The sequence below is a fragment of the Rhinolophus hipposideros genome (assembly GCF_964194185.1).
Source record: "Rhinolophus hipposideros genome assembly, chromosome: 6".
NCBI lineage: Eukaryota > Metazoa > Chordata > Mammalia > Chiroptera > Rhinolophidae > Rhinolophus > Rhinolophus hipposideros.
Genome location: NC_138052.1, coordinates 32,765,725 through 32,788,621, shown reverse-complemented (window position 1 = coordinate 32,788,621; position 22,897 = coordinate 32,765,725). Strand labels below are relative to the sequence as shown.

Here is a 22,897-nt window from a genome sequence, read left to right as displayed (position 1 = left end):
GTGTACCTACCATTCTATTATGTAGGTACCCTGTTTTTATATCTGCAGTCAAAGAAGCACTCAATCAGATGAAAGCATTTGAATATTATACATATAATACATACTACACACATGGGCGTGTGTGGACAAAATTTTATAGAAACATAAAACCGTAGAATTGGAAGGGATAGAGAGACCATTTGACTAATTTGTCATCTAAAGCAGAAACCTTGCACCACAAGAGACCAGACTCACCAGGTTATCTTCTCATCCTCTTGACTATCCTTTGTGTTGTGTGCTGGTCTTTCTGAGCTTTCTTCTAGCCCATTCTAGGCTGGTGCCCTTGTGGGGTTCTCCTCTTTAGTTACAATCCCCTTTTCTATTTGGATTGCTCACACACACACACACACACACACACACACACACTTCCAAATCACCTCTATTTAAATCTATTCTGGCCTTCATGGTTTTCGGTTCAGAACTAAGAATCTGATATTGGGCATTTTACCATCACAAAAAAAAAAAAAGAAGAAAGAATTTAATAAAAACAAAGCCTATTTTCTTAATCTGAAACAAATTCCCACATCACATTTGTTCATCTTGGCTGTGTTACTTTCTTCCTAATTAGATGTATATTATTTGAACACATTCTCATTCTCCTCTTTAGTCAGTGGATTATCCTGTCTCTTACCTACTGTTTTTCAACTTTGTGGATTCATATCCATTGTCCTGGTTACAAACTTGGTCCAGGGCCTACTCATTTAACACCTGAGCTACCTATCTCCCAAACTCCTGCATCTTTCCCCTCTAATGTAGTTTATACAGAGCTGATGATAGATCATATTTATCGGAATTGCATAAAATACCCTTCTCAGATTTGCACAGAATCAAAGGGAATAGATGTAAAAGCATTTCATAAACTGCAAAGTACTTTATAACAATTAGTTGTTTTCCTTTCTTCTTTTCCCTCCTTTTATCTATCTTCCAGTTGCGAATTTTTTTTTTTTAATCACAGGCTTCAAATCTCTCCACTATTACTTTCGCAGAAGCTTAGTCATGCTTGCCTCCTGTCATGCTTTCCTCTGTATCATGGGCCCCAGTCCGATGTTTTCCCTTGTCAATCAGCACATTTATTCTGACTTATCCTGCTCCGAGACAGATTTCATGCCAATCTCTTCTTCTGTTCCCAGAAGTCCCTCCACCAACCCAATCAAGTCTCTTTCTTCCTTTATAATCCTGCACATGACCTATCCTCTTTCTTTGGGCCTCATATAAACAGCCCAGTTTGTTCTGAATTTCACTAAATTCAAACACTCCAATAATCTACCCAATCTATAACTGTTTCAATTAGGTTCGCTTTTTGGCAGAAAGTTGAGGGTGTGTAGAAAGTGTTTGGTGTGCGATGACTTGTTATATAAAGTTGACTATGAACATTGAACTAAAATGGATCTGGGTAAAAATCCCAAGGTTGCCATTCAGTAATGTAGGCCTATTGACTCTGAACCTCTCTTTCCTTATTCCTACTTCATAGGGTAGATCTTAAAATTAAAGTAATATATGCTAGCCTGCTGATATTCAACAAACTATAATGGTAGCCTTACTATCTCCATATATGTATATGCCTTTTTTTGTACACATGACATAAATATACTGGCTAATTTTCACAACCTGGAATAAAATGAAATAGATTCATGAACTCTGCTTATGTTTTCTTTCTGAAGATGATTGTTTATTAGTTTAAAAGAAATGAACCAAACAAAACCCTTATGTATTGACTATGGAGCCCAAATAAATAAAAATGTGCTTATGTTTTGGAAGTATTAAAATTAAAATGAAATCTGAACTTTACTCACATTGGAAATCAAGTTCAATAAGAATATTCACTGGCAATAACACTTAAACTTTAGTTTACATTATAATAGGGAATAAAATATAAATGTAAGCACAATTCTTCAAGTTTTGAATTACTGTTCTCTTATTGTTAACTGCAGCATACAGATAGCCATTAAAATATCTATTAAAGTTAGTCCTATCTTTCTCAAGGTGATAGAAACTTTGGGGGGACAAAAATCATGCCTTTTATTTTCTGTCAAACTCTCCTGATCTTGTAACAGTGCTTTTTCCATGGTAAATAATATAGTTGCTCACCACACCTTAGAAGTTCCAAAGAATTTTGATTGTGTTTATTAGTTCTAAAGGAAAGGTGGTAATGATCAGTGTCTTTACTTGGGGGAGAGCTATTACACAAAGATAACTGAGCATCTTTGAAAGTCAAGAGAAAGCTAATCATATGAAATGCTACTAGAAGGAAAAATCTAACTCCACACACAACAGGGACACTGAGCCATGTGAGGTATAACATTACTTGTCAAACATTATAACCAACAGAAACACACACACACACACACACACGAAGCATCATTGCTACTTCAAACCCTTTCATCGTTTCCCTTTAGGGCTTGTAACTATGCATAAATGCATCTTTATATTGTTACTCATAATACATACACACACACTATACATACACATGCATACATATGACATACGTATATATGCATACATATAACATATGTATATATGACTTATCTTATTCTTTTCCTAGTTACATATTTAGCATAAGCATTTTCACAATTACTTCATCAGCCAGATGAAGCTTAACCCAGAAGCTTATCTCATAAGATGGTTAATATAGCCTTGGGTGTGGGGCTTAGCCACTGCTCAGCACTGGACTTGATGACCCCAGAAATAACCTATAATTCAGGATTATTTGACATTTAAAAACAATTATTTCTATTTTCATTTTAAAAAGCAGCTAGAACAAATAGAATATTATAGTTCACTTAAGTCCCAAGATACTTTTAAAAAAAGATCCTTACTATTCAAGTCAGGGTGGAGTGAGGGAGAAAAAGAATAAGGAGGCAGATCTCTCATTCAAAAAAAGAAACCAAGGTGATCCTAAAATAAACCTTAACCTTACTCTGCAGAAATAAATGCCAGAACGACAACTGAATCCTGACTGGGAACTGAAAACTCCCATTACGCTAACGGTTTTGGGGGTTGGTGACGATACTGCCATGCTGTAAGAGTTCTGATTCCAGTTCTCTAATCAGCTCACCCTTCTGGATCTTACAACCAGAACAACATCTTATTGTCAGGGAAACAAGTGAAAGTTCCATGTTTAGGGACCTGGGCCAACCTCTGTCTCAGCTTCTCTGGGGTCTTAAAGTAACACACAGCACCCACTGCTTTTTTTTTTTTTGAGGCCTTTCATTGTTGTCTTCCCAAAATATGAAATGAAGGCGCATATGCCAACTGCCTTACAGTTAGTAAAGGGCACAAGTTTTAAAAATGGCATTTTTACATAAGTAAAAATAACAAGGAAGCAACACCCTGTGTAAAAAAAAAAAAAAAAAGTGCATGCTTCAAATGAAAGATGAGGCTCCCTGTTGTAAAAAATCTCACTCAGGCTTGTGGAGAGGGGAGAGTCTAACTAAAGTCAGGTTAAAAGCAAAGCATCTCTACGAGTGCTCGCCAGGTACAGCAATAATCTTGTCTGTCCAGGTTACCACTACCCTCTTTACCTCCTGTTTTTCTTTCTTTTTTGAAGCTCCCTCAGGCCCACATCAAAGGAAGGTCCTGAAGATGCTAGAAGGGAATGAATACAGCAGCTGAGGGAGCAGATGACTGGTAGTGGAACAAGAGGCCCAAGGAATGAGAAGCATGAATGGCAACATTTCTGAAATACATCTCAGACCCTGGCCACACCCTGTTCTGTCAAAGTGACCTTATGCTGAGCCCACTGCCAGCTTACTTTTGGTGCAAAATATAACCTTCCTTTCTTTACTAACCAAGAGAGTCAATCTACATAGCCAATGCTTGGAGAAGATCAGGGAATACATTTTCTACCCTTGTTCTTTGTTACCTTTAGGCTACATGACAATATGAAGACTTTTTCCTGATCTGCCCAAATTCCTATCCCACCTGTTTTCATCCCACACCCTGCACCTTTTAAGACCAGAGCTTCAAGGTAAACTAAAGTCCTTGAAGTTTATTAAGATGCCACATTCTTTGTATAAAATGGCATCGTTACCTGGTGTGGTAGGCTGAATAATGACCCCCACAAAGATGTCCTTGTCCCAATCCCTGGTACTTGTGAATATTTACCTTACATATAAAAGGGACGTCACAGGTATGATTAAGTTAAAGTTCTTGAGAAGGGGAGATTTCTTGGATTTTTCTGGGTGGGTCCAATGTAATCACAATGGACATTAAAAGAAGGAGGCCAGAGGATCAGAGTCAGAGAAGGGGCCATGAGCAAGCAGCTTCTAGAAACTGAAAAGCAAGGAAATGGATTCCCCAGAAGAATGCCACCCTGTAGACTCATTTTATACGTCAGACCAGCAGAAATGTAAGGTAATAAATTCATGTTGTTTTAAGCCACTAAGTTTGCGGTAATTTGTTATAGCAGTGATAGGAAATGAATATACCTGGTTAATATACCTCTTGTTCATCCTCAACTCAGCTCAAGCACCCTTGTTCCTATAGGAAGTCTCCCCTGAGAAATCCTCCCCCATCTGCCCTCCTTCCTCTACCTCCTCTTAGTTAGCTGTTCCTCCTCCTTGCAAAACACCTGGCATTTAGCTTTAGAAAGCCTAGTAGTATAACTGTTGAAATATTTCTGTTTCCTTAACTAGATTGAAATGCTCCCTCTTAAGGGCAGGGCCTATGTCTTATTCATTTTCTTATTTCCAGTGCTTATCGATAGTTCTGAGACATGGGGGCACACAACATTCATAACAAATTTTTCCAGTAAGTTAGCATGATCAGTAGCCTTCACTTCCTTACTAGATGATAAAGACACAGATCATAAAGAAATAATTACTTCTTTACCAAGGGCTTGGAAATCCTATGTGAATAGCTCCTTTCACCTCTAGAAAAGCTTTCAAAATATTGTTTGCCCATATTCCACTGGCTTGAAGGAAATAGTAACCATCCTTTCTATCTGCAATGAAGAAAAAGTTTATAAAGCTTTCAGTCCTGAGGAGAAACCAAGTATTGGGTTGAATGAGAGAGAGAGAGAAAATAGAAGAGGAACAACTAGACATATATTGGTTCTCAAAATGTTATTGAGGTGAACTGTATTTTCCAAAAAAGACCACAGCAGTCTCTCCCACCGCACTGGGACTCTCACACTCCACCATCAAGAAGTAAGGTCATTACCTTCCCCTTTGCATCTGGCTTGGCTTAGCAAGTCACTTGCAACTAATAGAATGCAGCAGAAGTGTCACTGATGACTTTTGAGACTAGCTCAGAAGACACGTTGCAACTTCTGTCCCTTTGAATGCCTGCTCTCCCGATGCTCCTTCCTGTTCCCTCCCATGAGAAGCCAGCTGTCATGCTATGAGAGGCTCCAGCCACATGGAGTCCTACGTGGAGGCACTGCAGTTGACAGGCTCCACTGAGCTCAGCCCAGAAACGAGACATATGAGTGAAGAGGCCTTCATATGAATTCCTGGCCCTAGTCAATCAGAGCTTCCCGGATGAGGCCCCACAGACACCACAGAGCAGGGACAATCATGCCCAGCCTGATCTCCTGACCCACAGAATCTATGAGTCTAATAAAACTAAGTTGGAGTAATTTCTTATGCACAAGCAATGAACAGCAACAGTTAATAAACAGTCCAAAAAAAATAAATAATTACTATGATTTCACTTCCTAAACCTAGGAAGATGGACCGGCCAGAGAAGAGTCTCAGTGAATTAGTTTAATCTAATTCTGGCATGGTATAGTGAAATACACACATGTTTTAGAACTGCAGCTCCCATAGTTGGAGATTTGAGAGAATACATTGCTTCTAGTTCAATGAGAAACTGTAAAAAATAAGTACCCTTCCCTCCATGTTGAAAATTTTACCACTAAAGGAGTTATCCACATGGCCTCGTGCGAGATTTATAATCCTACAGCCTAAATGTTCGGGAGGTTAGATTAGATAGGATTAAACTCAGAGGGATGCTGGAAGCCCACCAAAATGTCTGTCTGCTCTCCTTCCTGCCCAGTTTGGTCCACTGTAAATAAAACTTGACAGGCTTTCTTAAATCAACTTAATAACGTGTAGCACAAGCGCTTTCAGATGCCCAGTAGCTAAACCACATCAGCTTTCTCAGGAAGCCTTCTAGCAAGAGGCGAAAATAATAACAGATACTGCCAAGAGTGCTGTGTGCAAGAGAGCTGGTGGCCTTGAGTGACTCATGTCACAAGGCTCCATCTATCCATACTGGAAGGTCAAAAATGGAAGGAGCTGGACCTTTCATAGCCACACTCAGGCCTCAGGCTTATGTGTGAAAGCCAGATGCTGTCATGTTGGAAGCAGATGAGAACACAGTTCTAATCGATCTGGAATCCTGATGAATTCCAGGTGGACCTCCCAGCAGCCTGGGGGAGCTGGTAGCTCAGAGCCCTCAGAGGGTTTCATTACTAGTGTCACAGAAGGCTGTGCAGAGCCTATGGGGCCTCAGTACTTTCCATTTTGATTTCAAATAGGAGCTTTTTTTTTTTTTTTTTTTTTTTGGCCAGAGTTTTACAGAAGCTTTCTTAAAGGCAATTTCTCAGATAAATCAAAGACTATAATGGGAAAAGGGAGGAAGACTAAGAAGAGTTGAGGAGAGCAAGGTCTCGGTCGAAGACTTCAAGGTTCCTAAGAGCAATTTGATTAAATACAGTGTTTATAACTCTCAAGTGGGGGTTACTGGATGTCCTTAACCTGTAAGTGTAGTTTTATGACCCAGCAGATGGCTAGCGATGGCATTTCAGAGAGAAGAAAATGCATTACCAGAACCCCCAGTAGTGTTTGTAGTGGCCGAGCCTCAGGGGCACAGCACGAGGGTCCAACCACGTTTTAGGAACACCTGCCCATTTTCCAGGCCTGTTTCTCCAGGCTCCTTGTCAACTCTGTGCATTTCCCCTCATCCTTCCAATCAACCCTTCTCTGGGTATAGGAGAGTTAGTTTCTGTTCCTTGCAGACAAGACCCTGAACTAACAAAAACACTAAAAGAACAACCTTTACATCCAAAGGTGCTTTTTCTGTCTAGTAGGCCAAATGGGCAAATATATATATTGCCATGTAACTAGGAAAGTATCGATTGAGGGAAGATGGTAATATGCCCCTCCATGTGGTTAAATTAGCCAATAAGGAAAAACAGATGACTCCTAGTTCTCACCCTGGTCCTCAATTCAGGACCATAAAGTTTCATGAGAAGATGTGTCAACACCCAAACCAGATGCATTAATTCCCTTTATTTAAAAAACAAACCAAAAAAAAAAATTAAGAAAAAAGAATTCAAGGATAATAATGGTTGACTTAACGGTTTAGTTTTCATATACTTACTACACTCACATTGTCAAGTATGTCACAAACCATGGTTGGAAAAAGTTTGCCATCTGAATTTATTAAACCTCATTTAAACCTCATTTATCATCATATACATTGAGGTACTTGGTAACATCAGGCTAAGGCCCCAACCCCCACACCCACCAAAAGTAAGGCCTTGGATTAATATTCTTACCACCATCAGATAGAATTAAACTGCAAGTGCTCCCTGTTTTCCTAAAATATGTATTTCAAATATTATGACATATAGCAAAACTCTTTGCAAAAAAAAAAATGGAAAATCAAACTTGGGATTCTGAATGTTGATTGAAATATGAGAAAATGATGTAATCATACATAAAAATCTATCAAGAGGTAAAAGACACCTTCCTTCAATTTACATTGGTATTAGTGAGTGGTGGTCAAACAGGACAGAATGAATTTGTTGGCTCAAGAAATAGAGGGGGGAAACCCTGCTATATACATAAGATATGCTATCTTTAAATGTCCTTTTGTCATCGCACCTGGTGCCACACTGCAGCAGGACGCTTGGCTGTGCTCTATCCGTGATCAAAGCACAAAGGGTCCGGCTACTGTAATGCATATGATTTTATCTGCAAAAATAGACACTGATGCCTGATAATGAACCCCACCACCACTGTACCCCATTACCCCTGTAAAAACAGGCATAATTCCTTCATCCTTCTTAAGGAGATGAATGGAATCCCAATTCACTAAATGGGATAAAAAGCTTTAAAAATGATCATCTTGAGGACAGACTCTTCTATGGCCCTACTCCCTGTAATCCTGGTACCCGGTAGCATTCTCTGCCAGGGGCAGCTCAGTGGGTTTATTCACTGACCAAAACTCTGTCTGCACAGGCACCCAAGATCACAGGACTTTTCCTTCTCAGGAACAGCTGGCTCCCAAACCTCCCTAAATCCAGAAGATTCCAATAACATTTTGGATAAAAAGATTAAAGAATACACTCTTCACTATGATATACGAGAAAAAAAAATCCACTTACATAAAGATGGAAGAAGGAAAGGAAGGAATTTGAAAGGCTGGGCTGTGAGTGGCATTACATTTAAAATAAAAATTAAAGAAAAAAGATCACTACAAAGTAACATGTTTTTTACCCTAAGATTGAACAGGTAAATAGGTCGATGCTCTGTTGACCTGTTCTCAAGAATAGCTTCTCAGGAGCATTCTCTTGCCCTGTTCTCATTCACAGGGTTAAGGGGATAACCGCTTGGCTTGGTCTGTCCACGCGTACACCACAGCCTGAGATTAATGCAGGCCCAGGCAGAGAGCACACACAGAACCAGCTCTGTCCTTGTTCCCTTCTCCCACATGGCATGGTTTCTCGCAGATGCAAATGCCTGTCCCAGGAGAATCAGAACTTACCCACCATTACTCATAGGTAATTATAGAAATGAAGCAAATTTTAAAGCTCTAAAAATTCGAAGTCAACATTAATTTAGTTCTCATTACAACCAGCTAGTTATTAGATTTAGAGTAGGATTACTTTTTTTTTCAAGTAAGTACGTACTACACCCTAAATGGCTAAGCCATGTACAATTCTGACACCAGACGGCTAAAACTCAATTCTGCAAGTATTTGTGTGCCTACTAGACACAAGAATGAGACTCTAGCTCACTCAAGAAAAAACAAAATTAATATTCATCTCATGAAATGCGGGCGTTAATACTGATTCTATAAAATTATGATTTTAGGACATAATTTGACCTGCAGTATAATCAGATACTTGCTATAATATGGTTTATATTATAACAAGGGTCACTGATAAATGTACAGTATGTGCTTCCAGTATGAAAAAGATTTGACATGTGATATATTCAAATATGATCTAATGATAAAGATTTGGGAGTTATATTAGCTTCATATACTGTTTCACTATTAGACCCATCCACCAAAACATGTACATCCTTATTTGTAAATGTAAGTTTTATGTACTGATATGTGATATGTAAAGACATTCATACACAAGCATTCATACATTCTTATCTCTGAAGTCTCGCTTTGTTTTGGAAGCCAGAATATGAATGAATTAAAGATTTGCTATTATTCTTCACCATTTTCTTGTGACCTGGGTATTTTTTTACTATCACTGAGGCTAAATAGGTAAAAAGATAATATTTGGTTCTGTTCACAGTTGGTACGAACAACATGAGTAATATCAAAATCTTAAAGTAGTGACTAAGGGCAGGGAGGCAAATAAAGGGGCAGAAGGACCGTTTTCTCTGTTGACACAGATATTTTTGCAGCTTTCCAGCCCATGTGCAGGATTATGGGTTGCTCTCTAGTATGTCTGGCAGCTGGGCTAATGAGTCCAATTAAGGAGGGAGGGTGGAGGAAAGGGCTCCAAGGTCCTGTCTAACTCAGAATTTCCTTCAGGAGAGTCATACTCAACTGGGCCCAAACATCACCTGAAACAAAATTCAGAATTGAGACCACCAAATCCATATCCAGGCACTGTCCCTTCTCTGGCTATGTGACCATGAACAAAACAAGGCATTTGGAGTTTTAGTTTATTCTTCTATAACAGGGAGCTACTACTATTTGTCTCTCAGATGTTCGTACAGAACCAAGTGATTTCACGTGTGCAGCTGGCACAGCCCCAGAACTATAGCAGGTCTTCAATAAATACTAGCAGGGTTCTACTCGAGAGGCTCCCAGGAGAGATGTGAGTTTGGAAGTCCCTCTGAGATCTGGATTTTAACCCAGCTGGGGTCTTAATCCAGAAGCATGTGGAATCAAATGGGATTGCCAGGATAAGGCACAACATGGCTGAGGGTCCTACCGTGAACTGCGGCTCAAATTGCCTTCAATTACTTTTATAATGTCTCACTTCAAAGTAGCCTCAGATGTCAGGCACGAACGAGGGGAGCTAACAGGCGCTCTTCCTGGCTATGTAACACTGCACACCACCACAAAGGGAAACTGGCTATTATTTCAGTTGTGATATATTGATATTTTGGAGCCAGAATCCTTGGTGTCATATTACCTATATATAATTGTTTCTTCTTTTGTAGTCATTTAATTTCCATTTCAACAATCCATGTCCGTTGGTTTATTGTTTTCCTGTGACAGGATCACCTGGTTAAGATTACAAACTGCTAAAATCAGTGTCTGTATGTATTTGATAGGTTTTTCATAGCATCCGGCAAACCAACAATAATATGTATGATTTGAGGAAAGTTACTATGATGATGAAAGAGTTCATAAAATTGACATGGTGGGTGCTCAAGTATCCACTATAATGAAAACCACATACATTTAACAAAACCTATTTTCAAATTTTGGCTATAGTCCATGTTCTCCAAAGGAAAATGAGTACTGCAAATAGTCTTTAACTTGCCTTGGAAATGAGACACCAACAAAAGCTTAACGCACCCATTTAAGATATTTAGACTACACTCATTGCTTTTCCCTCAGTGACGTCTTAGAAAAGTAACTATTATACCCCTCAGGCCCTAGAATAAACGAAAAGGTGAAATCATTCCATTCAACGATGTCCAAACATAAGATGTTTGTGTGAGCCTTCTTTTTAAAACTAAAGAGTCTCCTACCTCCTTAAAGTTGTCAAATGCTGATAAAATGATTTCATGCCCGCCTCTGACAAGACAAACGGCTGCCAACAGTTCTAACACAAGGGCTTTTGTTCTGTGAAAACAAGAAGAACAAAGAAAAACACAAATCAGTGAAAGTGACAAGATGAATCAGCTGTTCCTTGCTTCCAAAATGAATATGACAATAAAATATTTGTCTATGTATGTTTTTTAAACTTTTACTAACTAAAGTAAAATCATATTAAAGTACATTTTTAAACCTTTACCTACATCTATATTTGTGATCTATCTAGGGTAGCAAAGTGGGAAAGCATGTTTCCCACTCCCCAAATTATTAGGTTGGTGCAAAAGTAATTGCAGTTTAAAAGGTTAAAAAATAATTGCAAACACCGTGATTACTTTTGCACCAACCTAATACAAATCACTCTTTAATGAAAATCGATTCTGGAAAGAATAGTCTTTTAGTCCTATCATCAGATGACTCGGCACAATCTGATTGAAAAATTTTTACTGATGAGTTAAAGACAATAGGCAACTTGGGAATATTGAGGAAAACAACCCATTGGTGAAATATTTTCTCTGGTTTTAGAGTCAGAGATAAAACATTTGCCAAAAGAGTTCAAAATTAACTGAAATTAATGTCCTACATTTCAAATCTGCTAATTTACACATGGCCCCTACAAATTCTTTATGGCAATGCTAGTTTCTATCCTTTCTTCTTCCTATTCAGGAGATCTGAAAGGAGCTGGATTACAGCTCTCCTAACACAAGAATATTTTCTCTGTTTCAAAAAAACTCATGTGAAATATTTTTAGAAGGAGAACCTAGAGATACATTCCAAGTTTTCAAATACAATGTCAAGGACAGCATTGTTTCTTCATCATAAGATCACTTTAGTATTTAATCTTTTTTCTGGAATAAAAGCTATTACCAACCTCTAAACAAAGACTGTTCTGATAATCCACAATGTCAATTGTCTTAAGAAAAATGAATGACTTTCCTGTAGTGGAAAGCAGAGATAGAATAGCATGACTACTTCGGATTCTAGCAAATTAAGGAAGCAATCACAAAGTTGAAAAAGCTTTAATCAGGGGAAGTTTGAAATAATAATGTCAACATCTAAATAGGACTTCATGGTTTGTATTGCATTCAAAATCAGAAAGGATCTAATTTATAATCAGATTTTTTGTTGTTGAATTAACAGATTTCAGATACAGTCTATACGGAGATATCTGAATAACACATGTGAAATGCAGAATGCCTCACAAGGACGGAAAACACATTAGAATGACTAAAAGAAACTGATAAGACAGGCTTCTAGAAGTAATCTGTGATGTGTATAATTTACATGGCACTGGCATTTACAGAAAAGTGAATAAAAAACGAAATCTGCATGTACAATTATTTTTTTGTTTGTGTTTCATCTTTTTGGTACTAAAAGCTATATATATAGATGTTGCAAGTGAAGTGTGGACAAGGGATAATGGTTTTAGATAGCTTTTGGCAATAATTGGTGTAGCTAAATGTGTATCAGTCCTGGCAATCTGGCATCCTCATGCCTCCCTACCACATTTGGCTAAATTTGCAAGGATGCTAAGAACTTGGCCTCGAAAGGAATAAAAGCTTAAAGAGAAGAGTGAAGAAGGACTAGCATTGTCACCAGTTGCTCAATTCTGCCACATGTAAGAATATACCTTAGCTGGTCTACATACAAAGCCAAGGAGTCACTATTTCGCAGAGTCGCACTTGCGAGCTTCCAAACTCTAACTTGGTTAAGTGTCAACTAGCTCTCTTCTTTCTCTAGTTAGATTCACACTTGTACATTACAAATCAAACTCACCTCGGATTCTTGTTGTTCAAGCTTAGTGCAATCTCATTGACAGCATGTGGATGAGACATGACCATGTTGAAACCATACTGAAATTAATGTGGGAAAAACAAAGCATTAGGAGTCAACGTAGGGGACAGTCAATGTTGATTAAAAACAAAAACCTGAAGTTTTTTCTTCTTCTTTTTTTTTTTTTAGCTTATAAAACATTTATTTCTCATAGGTCTGGAGGCTGGGAAGTCAAGGAAAACGGTGCCAACAGATAAGTTGTTTGGTGAAAGCCCTCTTCTGGGTTGTGGTTGCTGAGTTTAGTGTCCTCACTTGGTGGAAGGGGAAAAACCTGAAGTTTCTACTTAATGCCATTTTTACCATCATAAATGCATTGATGTCTCTAGTACATCAGTGTCTAAACGTATTTTCCAGAAAAACTCCAGGAATGATGTTACTATCAAGGGAGCCTACTTCCATTCTTTATAAATGAACTATGTGTTTCTCTTTATTAAAATGGTGAAAAGGCTCAAATCCAGCCCAGTGATTCTCAATCCTGGCTGTTCATTCAAATCACCTGAAAGAGTAAACAAAGCAAAACACTGATTCTCCAGGACCCACCCGACGTTACCTTAAGCTGACTCTCAATGACAGGAGCCTGGCATCTGAACTTTCCTTAAGCTTTCAGAGCGATGCCACTGTACTGCCATATTGACAACCAATGTATATACTCCCTTATCTGGGCAATGGCCAACAGGACCTAAAGCCAAGGAAAACCTGCATTGCTCTGAGGCATGTTACCTCATCCTTCTATAAAATGAAGTTCATTAAGAGGCTCAGGAATCATTCTTGATTCTACTGAGCTGACAGATTTTTTTCCTTCTCCAAACTCACTTTCAGCTCATGGCCTTATTTCCAATTATAGTAATATAAGTAGAAAAAAAAACTTCCAAGGGTTGCTGCCACCACATCAATCCTCCCACATAGATGTGTAGCTTACCTCCTCTCCTCTTCCTAAAGATGAATTCTCCCACTTGGCTCCGATCTAAGGCCAATCCCTCCACTTGGGGCCTTGACCCCATTTCCTCTCACCTACTCAAGTGTGTTATATGCTGCAGCGATTCTGTCACTCCCCATCATTATTTTTCTCTGATTCATTACCATTAACATAAAAACATGATGCAAATAATCTTATCCTAACTAACAACAACCACGTCTCTCTTGACCCTGCAACCAGTGTCCAGCTGCTGCCCCATTTCTCTGCTACCCTTCACAGCAAAACTCTAGCACTCACAGTCTTCTTCCTCTCCTCCTGTTCTCTCCTGAAACCATTACAATCAGGCATTTCATCACCACCACTCCAGTGAAACTGTGCCTAGATCACCAATGACCCACACACTTCGCTAGAACCAATGGCCACCTCTCACTCCTCCTCTTCCATGACTGGACACAGGTGAGCACTCTCTTCTCAAAACATGTCCTATACGTGGCATCTATTACCCCAGCTACTTCTCAGTCTCTCTAGCTAGTCTTTCCTGACCTCTCTGACATTTAAACAGAGTGCCCCAGGGTTATTTGGGAGCTCTTCGTGTCTTTGTCTACCCTCATTGATCGCATCACTTCCCTGACTTCATATACCATCTATTCACTCGCAAATGTGTGCCTCCAACCCGGACCTCTGCTTTAAACTCCAGGCTGCCATATCTGACCACCTACGTATAGTCTCTGTTTGGATGTCAATGGACATCTCTAAGTCAATGTCCCCAAAACAGGGGATGTTAATCATGTGTCCCAAATCTGCTCATCCTGCAGCCTTCCCCGTCTTATTAGATGGCAGCTCCATCTCACAGGTGCCCAGGACAAACACCCTCCAGTCCCCACCACATAGCCAATGCTATGGTCTTTACCATCAAAATAAAACCAGAATCTGCCCACCTCTCGTCATTTCTACTCCTACAATCCTGGTCCATACCACCATCAACACTCGCTTAAATTAATGCAAGCGCCCCCTAAATGGTCTACCCCCCTACTGTCTTTGCCCCCCCAAGGTCAACCCTGAACACAGAAGTCAGCGAGATCCTGTCAGATCAAGTCACATTTTCCCTCAGAACCTTTTAACAGCTTTTCACTCATAGCAAAGCCGGTGTCCTTTCTTCACTGGCTTATATAGGTACAGTCAGGACCCCCTCTTAGCGACAGATTGCATTTTCTACTTGTTCTGTCTCTTACTCATTCTGATCCATCCAATCTGTACCTTGAGCACATCAGACTTATTCCTGCCTTGGGACCTCTGCACTTGTTTTTCTCTGCCTAGATTCTTCTTTCCCTAATATCCCTTACCTTGTTCCCTCATTCAAGCTGTGACTAAATGTTATCTTCTCGGTGACATTTTCCTGGCTGGCCTATGTAAAACTGCACACACACTTTCATCACTTCCCATTCCTATTTCCTGATTATTTTTTCTACAGTACTTAGTAACAGTTCTCTGGAGCCAGTCTTCCTGGCTTCAAATCTGACTCCACTACTTATTAGCCATAGAATCCTGGGCAAATTACTTAATTTCTCTGTCTCGTCTCTCAGCTTCCTCATCAATAAAATGAGGAGAGTAACATTACCCATCTCACAGAGCTGTTATGAGACTTACATTAATTAATAGGTTTAAAAGCACCAGACCTCTAGGAAGCACTAGATCGATATTAGCTTTCATTTCTTCATCACCGCTATACTCTGGAATGCTATATAGTTTACCAATTTATTTGTTTATCATCTGTCTCCCTCACCAGAAAGTAAGTTCTCATGTATTTAATGCTGCATTCCTTATGCCTGCATTCCCTAGAATAGGAGCTATTAACAATGCTCAAAAAATATTAATTGACTTAAAAAAAAAAAGAATAAATGTATGTTTCCATTACTGAATTCAATTCAGCACTGTGATGTTGGGTTTGAACTTGATAACTGACCCGCTATGTAGGTATTTATTTTCCATTTGTACTTGGGCCCACCTATAGCATCCTCATCAATGGAAATCAAATCTTATTTTTATATATGAATTATGTTTTTCTAATTCTCACCCCTGGTTTGCTAATCTAACTATACCTTTGACCCTATCAGTTCACCCTGGACATTCCAGACTCTACCTGCCACTTTCTTGTTAGTATTAATCCAACCTACACACTGTGCTGTCTCCTCCAGTGTTTCTCAGAGTGGATAACCTGACACAATCCCCTGAGGCAGGAATCTGCACTTCTAACGAGAATCCTCCAGGCACTGCTGATAAAGCTTAGGAACCACGAGGTCCAACAAACAGTAACTGTAACTTCTTGCCTGTCCACCATGTAAGCCTTTGAGAAGCACTGACCTCCCCACTGTGTGTGTCTCTTCATTCCTAGTGTTCTAAAGGTGTCCCATTACTGTCTACAACAAAGGCTCCTCTGTCTTTAATGGTCACAAACATTTACCAAGTAATCTAGATAAGTTTATCTCTAGGTGAACCTCTAGTTTATCTAAAGGTGAACATCTTCCCTTTAAAAATATTATAACTACTAATTAAATTATGAGAACAGTGGGTTAAATCTTGAGCATCGAAACAAACCAGACCTTTCCTTTTCGACGGTCTCATTAAATCCTGATATTTACTTCAAGTAGAAATAATACAAGGAAATCAAAAAGAACAAGATCGGAGTCAGACAAACTCAGATTGTTTTAAAAGATTAGAAACATAAACATACCTGATAATTCATGATGGCACGTAAACACATGATACAGACATGCACGTCATCTTTCTTACTCACTAATCTTGAATTTTTCAAGGTTCTTCTGCTCGGCAAAGTATTATATCTACAAATGAAAGGGATAGATTCTATAAAACTATAAATTATTCTTACCATAGGCACATGCAGTGGAAAAAAGGGGCATTGTTCTCCACCTTTACCTGCGCCTAAAGGAGGACAGCAAGTCAAGACCACCACCACCAAACCCATCACCACACAGCTATTTCCGTAGACTGTGAGGCCAGCAGCACTATGTACACAGGTCGTCATTGTGTCAAGTGAGGTAGCCACAGACAGGGAAACTCCACTCCACAGCACGGAACAAATCAGACTGTAGGTGGGGTTCATCAACAACCCCAGCTCCTAATACGTAGGCCAAGCCAGAGTTGCAGAGGGGACCTAAGGCAACACTCTCGCAGACTGCATTTGCCAATAAATGAAGGAGTGAAACTTAGCTCAGGTACAGCCCTTCCAATCGCTGACACAGTGTAAACAGCACCTTGCCGTGAGTGCTCTCACAAGTCGCTGCAGCAGCGTTTAAGCCAAGGCCATGTCGTATACTAGCAACTGTGACATCGGCCTGTGATATGACACCTTAACAATGTGCATAACCTTAATAGTATGCAAATGCCTCCACAGTCTGATCCCTCACCGAAAGCCTCGTATGCAAGCTGAAACTTAGGTGGAAATATGCTGCTATGATTCATTCTAGAGACCCTACATTGCTAAGACTTAGAGGTTCTGTCTGGAGCTTTATCAGAGCCTGCAAGTAGTAAAGAAGTGACAATACGGTGCAAGTAGAGAAGATGACAACACTGAGGGCTTTAACATGAGCTTTAAATTACTGCCTCAGAGTGCAGTTTTCTCTGCAACTCCAAGCCTGAAATAAAAGCAAATTTCAAGTCGTCAACTACTTTCCCATAGACAGTGAAGGACAGAAATGCTCCCCAAAATAAGCTTTCCTTCTTCTTGAACTGAACTAATGAAAAAAAAAAAATTAAAGGAAGTTATGATTAATACTAACTCCTTTCAAAAGTCCTACAGGTGCAGGCTAAGAGGTGAAAGCTGAATTTGTCTGAAACTGTTCAGCTGAGAGCCCTTTTACATTTTATTTTTTATTCAAAAACTTATCAAATGGAAGAAAGATGATTCTTTCATATGAGCCTACTAATGTGCCACATAAATTTTTGATGAACACTTCAGTGAGTCACTTGCCTCAATATACCAGAATGTACAGAATTAGTTTGCTCATGCTAGTTAGAAGAACGCGTTATTCAAGGAATTACTTTATTCACACTGAGAAATAAAATTTCAGCAATGGAAGTTGGCCTAATTCATTTTTTAATGCAAAACCAAAGTTAAGGAAACAAATTCAGATTTTGGTGTTAGTTAAACCCAATTTCAGCATCTAAAATACAATTTTAAAATGTGTCACTTTGCCATAACCCCAGCCTGACCATGGCCGTCAAGACCTCTGATGCAGGTCTCCCAGAGACTGCTGCACCTTCAAACAACAGACACACACCCAAGATTCTGACCCAAGAATACGTGATCTTCCCTGTCACATCAGAAGTTCTTTCACTTCCTCTTATCTTTCTTAATTTATTTTAACCTCAGTTTTGTATTTCTTTAGTGGAATCACTTGTTAGGTATATAATAGTTGATTAGAGGAATAGCTGTCATTATTAATTGAAAGTAATGGCTACTAGTGTAAAAGTATCTACCATGTTTCCCCGAAAATAAGACCTAGATGGACCATCAGCTCTAATGCGTCTTTTGGAGCAAAAATTAATATAAGATGCGGTCTATATTATATTATATAAGACCGGGTATATTATATTATATTATACCCGGTCTTATATTATATTAAAATAAGACTGGGTCTTATGTTAATTTTTGCTCCAAAAGATGCATTAGAGCTGATGGCCCAGCTAGGCCTTATTTTCAGGGAAACACAGTAAGATTAATACAGGAATTATTAATATAATTATCTACTGCTTCCTGAACTAGATGGTAAGACCATGAGGGCAGAAACAACATATTTATATTTCACTTTCCCTTAGCACTTAGTATAGTCTAGCACAAATAGTAGACGTTTAATAAAACCAACTCTGGGGCTTCAATAAGAGATTTGGTTTGATTTTCTACGGCTGGTAGAAAGCTCCAGAAGCCAATTCTTCTGAATTGATCTCCGTATTCCCGTGTCCTTATTGTGGTAAAGTGTTAGTCCTAATTCTGTTGGTAATTCGGAGTCACTTTCGGAGAATCTAATAAAACTAGCTTCACAGGGATGGGGTTTTGGACAGTGTCATCGTGCATTGGAGCTGCATGCACAATATATATATGTAAAATAAACTCAAGCACAGTACACACACCTGCACAGCACGATATGGTGGAGTGAGGACAGTCACGCCTTCTTAAAGAACACTTTTTTTTCTGCAAAGCATCGTACTTCAAATTCCTATATAGTGAACCTTTTCTCAATCAAGGCAGACTTGACTAAGTTAAGATAGACATACTCTCTGTAACTGTCTTTAAGCATATAACAGTTGTTTTTAAATAGGACTGTAATTCAAGAAGTAAATATAAAAGGAATGGATAAATTGTGGGATGAGTATTGTAAAGCTGACATGACAATGAACATAACTGAACTGAATATGAAATATTACCAGTGTAGATTTAAAACATACCTGTCTTACGGTCCTTTGAGTGGTGGAACTACATACTTTCATTCATTATTTTTGTCTATATTTAAAATTTTCAATCATGGATGTGTATTAGCCTCCAAATAAAGAAAAAAAAAACATTGCATAAAAAAATGAACTCTTGTGGATGGTCTAGGTTTAGATTCCCCTAAAGACAGAAGGCTAACTGGAGAATGTGGTCATAATGCTTTTTCCACTTCAATCACTCTACGGAATGTTTCCTAGAAGGTGGAGAGCTGGCCCTGATCTACCCACAGCTGAAGGTGTCCGTGATGAGGCCAAATTCCACAACACAGGTAACCAAAAAACTAAGTATCATCAGAAAAATTAAGCTTTGAAAATCTTTTCCCCTGGTGCTGCAAACCCCCTGGATGTCAATAAGCCTCTGCATACAATGATTAGCACTTTCCATAGAAAAAGGTAAGGGTAACTGATTAGTGCCACGGAACTCTACTGAGTGTGTGAGTCACACTGATTCCCTTAGGTAAGGTTGGGAAATCACAGCAATAATTAGTCACCAATGAAAAATTCAAACCGTTCAAATGAAACTAATCACAACCGTCAAATATTGTATGTACAAGGTGCGGTTGCATAATCATGTTAACACTAGTAAATACGATTTAATGTACTATCTTTGAAAAGGTAAATCAGGCAACGTGCATCCGGGTGTATGACAGCCCTCAGGCTGAGCTATTATCACCTTGTCCAAGCACTGATAACCCTAAATTAGCTCTCGGAATATACTGCCCACAAAGACTTGAACTTTACAGGGATTAAGCGAATGACTCGGTAGGAGGTATGGGTGCCTCTGTGGTAAACCAATACCCTTGGCACAAATTCTATTACAGAATTACATAAAGTGAAACCAATTACTATAATATTTTCTTCTTCAAGCTTTTATGAGACTTCATACAAAACAGAGACGATGTGAACAGAGCCAGATTGAGACTGTGCCTCCAGTTCATTGTGGTGTATTAAAAAGGCTCCAGTGGGAGGCAGCACTGGTTTCTGCATGGTCTCCTATGGACAACTGAGGCAGAAGAGCTTTAGTCCTGTCCCATGTAAGATGCCTTGAGTGATCCCAGACACTGTCAACAGCTAATGGTGCATGTTCTTTTACCTAACACTTGAAATTGGCTTCCTCACAGGTAGTTCTGAAATCTCATGGTACATCATACTTAACCTAGGATGAGGAGGGAAAAGACGGGCTTGGAAAGAGCTTCTATTCCACTCATCCCTCTACACTGGCTGCCAGGCTGATGGTCTGCACTGTGATGATGGAGCTACTGGTTTCCAATGCTGCTGTGGAACTCAAGGTGGGGAGGGGAACAGCATGCGTTAGAACACCACAAAGCTAGCTGTGCTTATTTAGATTCACTTGTTTTTCCTGAATAGATGCTCCCCAGATTGCAGTGAGACTTTAATTCCTAGAGTATTGAAAAAGTTGATTCTGGCATGTTTTGTCAGTTTTCTCTTTGCTTTTATGGATGAGAGCATTTATGGAGGTCCTTATTCTCCCATTTTCACTGATATCCCCTCACTGATATTTAGAGATCATTTTCTGCCCAACGTACTCATTCTGAAGTGTAACCGTTCCTTCAAGCTGATGGGAACAGGTTCCATGAGGTTCTGAAATATTTAGGTCTCTCTGGTGTCTCGGGGCAGGTTCCCTGAGATGTGGGGATCAAAGAGAACTCCCTTGGATTCCAAAGGAAAAAGCAAGGGAATAAAATATTTATGGAATAATTGTGACCTAATGCCTGGACCACTGGGGCAGACTAACTAAATGCCGTTCTGAGACCCTTCCATGCTCCAACAGGCAAGCAGAGCTTTGAGGCTCTGGAAATCTAGACACACAAGAGGGGTTTCTCAGTGACAGAAAGTAGTCCTGAGTCTAATTTTTGGAGCTCCTGCCATGTGTAGGAAAAATAATGGGAAAGAGATATTCAGGGCTGTTTTTTGAGGTCTCACGAGTTTTAAGGAAATCCTGTTTTTTTCAGAGGCCATTTTGACAGAAACCTTGGGAAACTAACACCACCAAATTTCTCAGGCCCTCTTCACCATCAACTTTGAGAATTGCCTGATATCTTGCCAAGCACTGAACTAAAACTAAATGTTACCCCATCATTCAAAGATGAGACACTATCTGGGAGTGGCTAGCAATTAGAATTCACAACTTCCGTGAATATGGAAAGAAATAGGTTCCAAAACTGACTTCATTTCAAAACCAAACAGAAACGACTCTAACCACTTGTATTAATGTTATGCTCCAGTAGTTATATGAAATAGTAATAAATGAAGAAGTTATAAATCAATGTGAATATGAGTAATAGGCATAAAAACTACGTGATTTTCCCAAATATCTTTTAAGCAACCTATACAAAACATTTCCTGTCTAGTACTATGGTGACCACTGCCAACTGCGCCACCTCGTTCATGTGTGGCGATGAATCTGAGAAGCACGTAGTGAGCAACTCAACCCACATAGACAGCTGTGGCCGCAGGTGCTACAAGGACAAAAGGTACTTCTGTTTTGAAAGCCTTTAAGAACGATTGATGAGTGAGCTCCAACCAGATGACTTACTCTAATAAATGACAAGACAAGTAAAGTCTGAATTTTTGACTCCAGAAGGCTAAAACAATGGCAAGACCTGCAAAGGAAACCTGGGGAAGTAGCTCTCTCGGATCTGCATGACCATAAAACAGATACACAAGAATTTCTCTTGCCAAGTATAGGTTAGTAGCCTGAGTTATACATAATGCCTGTGAGAGTTCCAGTTAGAGTCTGATTTTGCTGTCTTTAAACCACTACTCATTGTAAGGGAGTTTAAAAAGGAAGCTACAGTAATTTTGAAGTAGTTCTTCATGTTTAGGAATATAACAGACAAGTCGGACCATATAAAACTTAAAAGCTTCTGCACAGTACAGAAAACAATTTCAGTGAAAACGTAACCTGCAGAATGGGAGAAAATATTTCCCATATATCTGATAAGGAGTTAATATGGAAAATACATAAGAAACTCCTACAACTCAAGAAATCAAATAACCCAAGTAAAGAACGGGCAAAGGACTTGAATAAACATTTTTCCCAAGACTACAGCCAAAAGGTATATAAAAAGACGCTCAACATCGCTAATCATCAGAGAAATGAAAATCAAAATCACAGTGAGATATCAGCTCACACCTGTCAGGATAGCCACTTTCAAAGAAACAAAAGATAACAAGTGCTTGTAAGGCTGTGGAGAAAGGGGAACCCCTGTATATTGTTGGTAGGAATGCAAACTGGTACAAGCACTATGGAAAATAATACATGAACATTCCTCAAAAAATTACAAATAGAACTGCTATGACCTGACCCAGCAATGCCACTTCTGAGTATTTATCCAAAAGAATTAAAATCAGGATCTCGAAGAGATTGCTGCGCTCTCATATTCATGCAGCATTATTCACAATAGCTAGTAAGATGCAGAAACAACCTAAATGTCTACCAACAGATGACTGAATAAAGAAAAAGTGGTAAATACATACAATGGACTCTTATATTATTCAACCTTCAAAAATAAGAATAGCCTGCAATATGCTATCTGGATGAACCTTGAGGATGTCATGCTAAGTGAAATAAGCCAATTACAGAAGGACAAATGCTGTATGATATTTTTTATATGA

General features: G+C 39.1%; 1 protein-coding gene across 7 annotated transcripts in view; it reads right to left on the bottom strand.

Moving 5' to 3' along the window:
- The window catches only part of FMNL2 (formin like 2), a 283,998-nt gene that overhangs the window by 48,388 nt on the left and 212,713 nt on the right, over positions 1-22,897 (bottom strand). For all 7 annotated transcript variants that reach the window (XM_081051468.1, XM_081051471.1, XM_081051467.1 and 4 more), the window contains exons 7-9: positions 16,485-16,593; positions 12,781-12,857; positions 10,941-11,034 (exon numbers count right to left, since the gene is read on the bottom strand). In XM_081051468.1, coding sequence (XP_080907594.1) covers positions 10,941-11,034; positions 12,781-12,857; positions 16,485-16,593 — 280 coding nt within the window. The remainder of the gene's footprint in view (positions 1-10,940; positions 11,035-12,780; positions 12,858-16,484; positions 16,594-22,897) is intronic.